This window comes from Arachis duranensis, chromosome 6 (genome assembly GCF_000817695.3).
Source record: "Arachis duranensis cultivar V14167 chromosome 6, aradu.V14167.gnm2.J7QH, whole genome shotgun sequence".
Lineage (NCBI taxonomy): Eukaryota > Viridiplantae > Streptophyta > Magnoliopsida > Fabales > Fabaceae > Arachis > Arachis duranensis.
In genome coordinates this window covers 73737613-73746852 of record NC_029777.3, presented here as the reverse complement: position 1 = coordinate 73746852, position 9240 = coordinate 73737613, and the positions used below count along the sequence as shown (strand labels likewise).

The 9240-nt window shown below is 37.5% G+C and overlaps 1 protein-coding gene across 1 annotated transcript; it reads right to left on the bottom strand.

Annotated features, from left to right (window-relative positions):
* Positions 1-1483: 1483 nt before the first annotated feature.
* On the bottom strand, positions 1484-1921 carry LOC107494098 (uncharacterized). Its single transcript, XM_016115133.1, has one exon. It carries the CDS (start codon positions 1919-1921, stop codon positions 1484-1486), a length of 438 nt encoding a protein of 145 aa, XP_015970619.1.
* Between the last annotated feature and the right edge of the window lie 7319 nt (positions 1922-9240).

The window sequence follows — 9240 nt, the reverse complement described above, 5'->3', positions numbered from 1 at the left end:
CCATCTATCTAGCTTATACCACGAAGATTCTGTTGGGGAATCTAAGAGATATGCGCCCGGCCTAGAATAGAACGGAAGTGGTTGTCAGTCACGCGCGTTCATAGGTGAGAATGATGATGAGTGTCACGGATCATCACATTCATCAAAGTTAAGTATAACGTATATCTTGGAATAAGGATAGAAGAGAATTGAATAGAAAGTAATAGTAATTGTATTGAAACTTGAGTACAGCAGAGCTCCACACCCTTAATCTATGGTGTGCAGAAACTCCACTGTTGAAAATACATAAGTAAAAGGTTCAGGCATGGCCGAATGGCCAGCCCCCTAAAACGTGATCAATAGCCTCTTAATATGAAGAATAATACAAAACTGAGACCAAAGATGTAACGTGGTCAAAAGACAACTAATACACTAGTAAAAAGTCTTATTTATGCTCTGGATGTCGACTTTCTAACGCCGTTGAAAGCGCGCCAATTGGAGTTCTGTAGCTCCAGAAAATCCATTTCGAGTGCAGGGAGGTCAGATTCCAACAGCATCAGCAGTCCTTTTGTCAGCCTTTTTCAGAGTTTTGCTCAAGTCCCTCAATTTCAGCCAGAAATTACCTGAAATCACAGAAAAACACACAAACTCATAGTAAAGTCCAGAAATGTGAATTTAGCATAAAAACTAATAAAAACATCCCTAAAAGTAGCTTGAACTTACTAAAAACTACCTAAAAACAATGCCAAAAAGCGTATAAATTATCCGCTCATCATCCACTCTGATCGTTCGTCATTACAAGGCCAAAATCCCCGGCTACCGCCACTAGAATCCTCATTTCCCATGGTTTACTCCCAGGAAAACCTTAAGCACTCGTAACTCTAATGACGTCTTTGCAAAAGATAGAACCAAGCTATCCTCAAGTCTAGGTATTATAATACTCAAAGCATACGCTTACCTCTCGTCGGAGGATCCACCCTGTTGCATTACGTGTATCTAAAGTACACACACGGCCTGACTATTGATTCTGACCCTTATCTCGGTTCCTCCCATGGCGACAATACTTAGATATATGCCCAGGTTTTCCACAATTGTAGCATCGATCATTTCCTTTCGCCTGATGAAACTGAGCTTTGTTGCTCCTTTTGAAATTCCCTTGACCTTGCAGATGTTGTGGAGTATGTCCATCTTTCTTGAAGTTCTGTCCCCTTGGTCCAAGGTGATCGTCATGCTCCTTACTAGTGTTCCCTCCATGAGTGTTCCTTGATGAGGCTACTGTCTTTGCGTATTCTTCAACAACCTTTGCCTTGCCCACCAATTCAGAAAATCTCCTCATCTCCAATGGAGTCACAACACGCCTGATATCCTCTCTCAACCCCACTTCGTATCTGATGCATTTCCATCCTTCATAAGAATCAGGAGTACCCTGACTTATCCTTGAGGACCTACAGAGTTCCTCGAACTTGCTGGTGTATTCTGCTATAGTCATGGACCCTTGCTTCAGCTATAAGAGCTCCAATTCTCTGGCCTCCCTTAATGACCCATGAAAATACTTCTTGTTGAAAGCTTCCTCGAATAATGCCCAGGTAATGTTCACGTTTTGTTGGTGTAGTACTCGACGCTCTCCTTGCCACCATTGTTGAGCTTCTCCCACTAATTGATAAGTCGCATATTCCACGAACTTGTTATACGGTACATGTTGAGTTAGCAATGTACATTCCACCGCTTGGAACCCATTGTTTGCTTCCGTATGGTTTGCCGAACCATTAAAAACCGGTGGGTCAGCTTTCCGAAAAGCAGTTAGAGTTCTCGGAACACCTCTCAAGCTGTCCTCAGCACCTTCTCCATTTTCGTTTCTGCTTCCGGTCGGTTGGGCTAACCTCTGCACAACTTGTAGAATCGCCGCAGCATTCGCTTCCATGGTGTTTGCCAGGTTCGCCATTGCCACCATGAACTCGGCATAGTTATCAACCAGTTGCTCATTCCTACTTTCTCGTGAACGTGCTCGACCTCATCGCGAGTGGCCATTGGGTTTCCTGTACGTCTACACCAAACAATCGATATCAAGGTGATCAGTCTCAATATCAAAAGCCTATTATTTCAATTATCCCAAACAGGCACTCACAAACAAGCATGCTATGAAATATCAAGTATATATTCTAATAGCATCAAATAAAAGACACACAGAGTATGCAATGAAGCACAATCGGTCCATCCCTCAGGCTCACGAGGACGAACTGCTCTGATACCACTAAATGTAACACCCCAACTAGGTTAAGCTTTACCTCGCATCGTAAAGCAAAGATTAATCAAGGATTACGACAGTCCTAAGCTCATACATATGATATATAGAAGGAATAATATTATCTAGAAGCCTGATGAAGGATAAAGTTCAAAAACAGGATTCAAAAGCGCAAAACAAACTAACGAAGCATCTAACTTAAAGCATAAGGAACAAATGTGATATAAACAAAATAATAGTAGAATAGTGTAATATCATAAGAAACTAGCTATGGCTCGCGGAGTTTAAGCCGGCTAGCCAAATGTACCGACAAACAGAAAACTGAAGTTTAAAATGGCTTATACAAGTTTTGTTCTCTCTCAAATACAAGCCTCTAGGCCAAAACAAAATACTGAAGTGAGAGACAATTATGAAACAAACCAAAAAGACTCCAAAAAGGTATCCGGATCCTCCACTCCTGTCACTAACCAGATAACTCACCAAGGTGGGTTGCGACCTGCATCTGACAAATACAACAGAAATATGGTATGAGAACCGGAAGTTCTCAGTATGGTAACAGTGCCCAGTGATGTAGGATATAAGACCCCGGGACGCCAGAGGCAATCCTAGACTTCATATCCATCACAGATTCAATCTTAAGGCCTACTAAAAAATAAAGCATAATATGTGAAACCTTAAGAAAACTTCAAACCTCAGATATCAAAAGGATTTCTACTATAATTAAACACCGCTGTCCCACAGCCTTCACCAACCTATCCTCCATGCGATCCCATCGCCACCGCCTTCCGAATCTCCTCAATCCCAGTAGAAAGCACAATTATATACAATGCAAGAAAACACAAGTAGAAGCATAATAAGCAATTAATTCAAGTAGCAATTAGACATGTTATACAAATAGGCAAACAATCTCAAGTCGGCAAAGCATACAAACAGATAGAAAATGCACATGATGAATGCCTGCCCTACTGGCTGTGATATCACATTGTCGGTTCAACTACCAACCCGACACATCTCTATGGAGATGTTGCCCTTCGGATTCATGGTGGGAACCCCCGAGATATAGTGCTCGGATCACTATCCAGGATTTTGCGCCTGTACGCTCTGATGATCTGAAGGGATGCGAGCGAGATCTATTGCCACCGACCTCACATCTAAGCACAAGCGGGACGAACCACCGCCCTTACGCCGCCGCCACCGCTACCTCGCCAGGTGAGATCCAACCTCGGCCCCTGCCGGACGCATAGCGTCTCATAATCTCAATGAAAAAGTAGTGTAGTGGTTTTCAAAAACATTTTCAGTACAAGATGGATCCATCACTTCATCAAAGTCCTCGACTCTTTTCAACCACTATTCATTCACAATACAGTTCCAAACTCAACAGTTCCTTAATCCTCACCTCATTCATCAACCATTCATCACATAATATTGAACCACCTTCAGTACGCCAGAAGCTTAGTCTTCTGTTTTCTAAACTTCCAAATAATAGCGTCTAAAACCCTTAAATCTTTTCCCATATTTGCGTATCCCAAAATTATGCCCAAAAGTCTTAAAAAGGTGTTATAGAAGCTTATAACCTCGTCGGGAAGGTGAGATAGTTGAAAACAAAGCAAAATTTGAGAAACAGGGCGTGTGCTTCTGCACAGGGGTGTGCGTGCGCACGCCCAGGAAAATTTTAAAAGTGTGCGTACGCACAGGGGTGTGCGTACGCACAGGTGTCAAAACTTAAAAGGTCTGTTCACTCACACAACCTGTGCCAGTGCCTCCACCAGACTGGCCTCCTCAACGTGTGCGTGCGCACAGGTCTGTGCGAACGAACAAGTTGCAATTTCCCATTAGTGTGTGCACGCACAAGCTGTGCCAGCGCTGCGAAAAGACTGCCTGCCTCTGCGTGTGCAGACGCACAGGTCTGTGTGTGCACACATATCTAAATTTTTGCAGAGTGTGCGTAAGCACAAGGCTGTGTGTGTGCACATACCAGAAAATACAAAATTCAGTAACTTTGCAGAATTTCAAATTTTAATACCAACTTTGAATGATCATAACTTCTCCTACAAAATTCTAAATTTCACAAACTTTATATCGATTTAAAGGGTTTTCAAAGATCTTTAATTCTAGACAAGTTTTATCAGTTTTTGGATACTGAGGCAAAAGTTATGATCAGACAAAGTTTACTAAAAACCAACTTTTACCCAATTTCAAAGCGTCCACAATCTCTCATAGAACACAACCTAAGCTATACCAAACCATTCCAAATTCCATTCTTCATCACAATTAATACTATATGTCATATTACACAAAGATTACTACATTTCCCTTTACCATTCCTCATCATCAACCTCAACATCAATATTTCATATTATAATCAATCCTCATTAACACTTTTTCAACTACATTACCAAATCATCAACATTATCATTACATATATCAACACAATTCACTTCTCAATTTCACAAATCATTTATCCTCATCATATCATTATCAATCATTATAATTGAACCCAACCATCACCAATTCATCATAAATCAACATACAACAACATTCAACACCAATCAACCATTTTAATTCAAACATATCCTATAGGTCACTAGCCTAAGTGTCCATAAATATTATATACTACATAGAGAAAATCAAAACCATACCTTAGTCGATCTCCAATATGCACCAAAACCTCAAAGTGAGCCCAAGACAAGCTTTCAATCACAATCTATGCCACCAAGAATCTTCAACAAGCATCAACAAGCTCCAAACTGACCATAAACAAGCTATATGTACATAAACCATCATAAATCAACCTAGAGCTCATTATCATTAAAATTTCACACGAGTTTCAATACCTGTTACCTTTTCCAACAGATTTAGATGTCAAAACCCAAATCTAAGCAAGGATTAGAGTGAACCTAAACATCCAAAATCACAAAAATTCACTTAATCAAAAACCCTAGATTTTCGAAACTTTGAAGGGAGGAACAGAAAAGATTTCGTGGTTACCTTACTACTTTCTTGGGTGGATTTTGTAGAGCTCGTCTCAAGGAATGCGTAGCCACAAATGGTGTGGCGATCGGAGCTCTGTAGCTCAAGATATTGTGAAAAGAAGAGAATGGTGAATAGTGTTTCTTCTTCTTCCTCCTCTCCTTTCAAGTTTCTGTTATGTGTGTGTGTTTAATGAAGAATGGGTTCATTAATGAGCCCTTATATATGTTGGGCTTGGGCCCAACTTGGGTCTGGTCTAACCCGTTAGCGTTTTTAGCACGTTTGGCCTAACTTCGAGCTAAACCTTTAAAATTAACGCCCGGTTTTCCATTTCTAATGTTTTTCTAAGCCTTCCGGCTGGTTTCATCACTTTTTCTTGCGCAGCACCGAACAGACTTGAATCGGTTCAACCAGTTCGACTGCCTGTTCGCGGTTTTTTACTATTTTTCGCAGAAAACACATTTTCTGACTCGGAAGGACCTACTGAGTCCAAAAATCATATTTAAATCCTCCAAATTCTCATCCTAACTTTTCGGAATTAAATTTTGGCATTTAAATAATTTTATTCATGAAAATTCCGGTTCTTACATGTGGCAAGTGAGATTTTGACATTAGTAAATGAGCCGCGTTATTCTTTTTCTTTTACAAAATAGATCTCCGATCACGGATGAATATTTTTTACAGATTTTTAAAATATTTGAGAGTATTTTTGTCTAAAAATGTTATTCGTATACTAAAATCAGTTACTAAAATTAGTCATCAATATATTTTAATATAAATAAATGTGTGATTTAATTTATTTTTAATATTTATTTATATTCTAACATGTATTTTATACTAGTGGTTATTTTAGTATATACATAATATAATCTAATTTTGCTTATAACAAAATTCAGAGATATTTTTATCAAGATAATTAGAATATATTTTTAATAATTTACCGTTATCTTAATTAATCTTACCTTTATAAAATATATAGTTCTGAAAATTAGATTGGACCGATCAATCGAATTGGTTTAATTAAGAACCGACAATTGAAGAATCGGTCAAAAACCGTTGAACCGGCCAAGAATTGGCCGGTTAGATCAGATCGGAAACTGACCAGTTCTTACTAAACGATGCCGTTTTACTAAACAATAAAACACCCTAATTTTTCAATTTTACCCTGCCTCCAACTATTGCTTCTCCTCTCCAACAACACCATCGCCGCCTCTAACCACTCTGAGGTTCCCTGCGTCTCTGCTGGCGCCAGCCACTAGTTCGTCGGCGTCCGTCCAGCGCGCTGACCCTCACAACCCGCCGTTCTTTGACGATACGTTCGACTTCACATTCTCCGCAAGGATCGACGAGGCGCTGTTCCCGGCGAGATTCGCTATAGAGATGGATCCCCGTGTCAGGTCTGGTGGCTTGTGTGTTGCCGCCGTCGCGAGTACGGGGATTATAAGGTGAGGGAGGTCATTTATCTGTTCAGTAATGTTACCTTGGTTGGAATGAGAATGACAAGTATTGTTATGCAAACTTCTTGGTTGATGCTCGATTTTTCACTACTTACTGGGTTTTTCACTTTTTCCTTTTATTGCAGATGATATATACATAGAAATTGTAGACTGATAATGTCATGGGTAATTCAGTTTGCTGCATTGCATTACTAAGTATCTTTGTTCTAATGAATAAGAAAAAAAAGGAAAAAAACAGATAGGTCCCTGACTTTTCAAATTTTTGACAAATACATCCCTGACAAAATTTAAATACAAAAAAGTCCCTGACTTTAACAAACGGAGGACAATTTAGTCCTTCCGTCTATTTGCCTCTCATATACCTAACGGAACTGGCTGACGTGGCTGAAACGGTGTACAGGTGTCCGTTACGGTGCCACGTTAGAAGGGGAAAAAAGTTCGAAGGACAAATAAGTCCTTGACGTCATTTTACAAATAAAGTTCGAAGGACAAATAGGTCCTTGATAATTTTTTTTTCATTATACTTCTATTATGCTTCTATTATGAGAATTTAGTTTATAAAATTAGGCTAATTTTTTTTGTATGAAAAAAATATTGGTGTTTTTGTTGAAAATGGGAGAATCTAGCGTAATTATAGATGGGTGGATTTTTTTTGTAGGAAGTCAACACGTGGGGGGCGTGGTGCAACACGTGGGGGCGTGGTGAACACGTGGCATCATTCTGGCCAATACGTGGGGGGCGTGTTGAATACGTGGCAGCATCTTAGCCAACACGTGGGGGCGTATTGAATAATTTCCACAATACGGTAATACACTTCAAATGTCAATATTCAACCAAAACACCAATTTTCTTTCCATATTAAAAATAATTTCTGATAAAATTATGCTTGTATTTTGAAATCTAGTTAACTTGTTTTATTCTACAATTTAAATTATTTGTATTAAAATTGTAGAAATTGGGCTTGTTATGTTTCTACTCTTTTTCTTAAATTGCATTAGTTTAGTTTTAGTACATTTATGTATTATATTAGAATTTATTAAATTGCATTAGTTCAGTTTTCATCATACCAATGGCATTAGTTAGCATCAGTTCATTTATGTTTTCATCATACCAGTGGCATCAGTTAGCATCAGTTCATTTATGCATCAAGTTAGCATTAGTTCATTTGTGCATCATTCATGTATTAAGTTAGCATTGGTGCATTTGTGTATTATATTAGAACTAGTATTTTTATGCATAATAACATTACGAGAATATATATATTTTTTAAATTATAGTTCACTTTGTTCTAACAGTATAAATTATGCATGACACAAAAGATTTATAAAATCAAACTACTTTTACAAAAAAGTCGTAAGTTGACAAAAGTTTTTGACTAAGAAGACCAAGATATCTGCAGATAAAAATTAAATAATAAGATTTTTAGTTATTATTTTTATATGAAAAAGTCTAATTTTTTATTAGTAATTAATTTTAACATTCGTTATCGAAAATTTAAAATAATTTAATGTGTATAATTTTACATTTAAAATATTTTAATTGTAAAAAAATATCGAATGACATATTTTGATTTGTCAAATTACTAATATAAAATATAATTATATATAGAGTAAAAATAGTAGAGAGAAATATAAAAATGGAGAGAGGTAGATGAGAGAATTTAGGAAATGAGTTTATTAATTTTGAAAAAAAAATTCTCAAGGACCTATTTGTCCTTCGAACTTTATTTGTAAAATGACGTCAAGGACTTATTTGTCCTTTGAACTTTTTTCCCTTCCAACGTGGCACCATAACGGACACCTGGACACCGTTTCAACCACGTCAACCAGTTCCGTTAGGTGTATGAGAGGCAAATAGACGGAAGGACTAAATTGTCCTCCGTTTGTTAAAGTCAGGGACTTTTTTGTATTTAAATTTTGTCAGGGATATATTTGTCAAAAGTTTGAAAAGTCAGGGACCTATTTGTCTTTTTCCCAAAAAAATCCCATAAAAAAAATGAATAAGAAAAAAAATATAAATTGATATGAATCGAACAGGTTCTGCTCTTGTGAACAGGTTTTGCACTTGACTATGGAGTAGATAACTGTTGTTGAAATTATTGCTTTGTTATGCTGTAAATTAATTTCTTTCTAGCTCTTGACCTCTTGTTAGGAAGTTTCACATGCCACATACTTAATTCTGTGTTGTATGTATTACAAAGGGTACAATAAAGCTAGGCCAGTTAGCAAAGGAATCAGCAGCCGATGTAAATATTAAACGCAAAGCCAAAGGACTGCTTCCTCGTCCAGTGGGTTATGTAACAATTAAGTGTCAATTTTAGTTGTGTCATTCCTTTAATAATTATTTGGCAAAAGGATTTCTTTTATTGCTCAAAAAAATTCCTTTCATTATCTAATATCCATACAAGGAAAACATAATTTAAACCGTATGGGTAGTAATTTTGTACTTCTCTCTCTGTTGCAGCATTACATATTGTTTGAGTGAAAGTTTGGATCAGTAAATTGCATAACCAAAATAATCTATCTGATTGCTGTGTATAATCTTTAGGCTATTTCTTGTGTTTTTTATTTTACAAAGATAAGTTTACTTTTC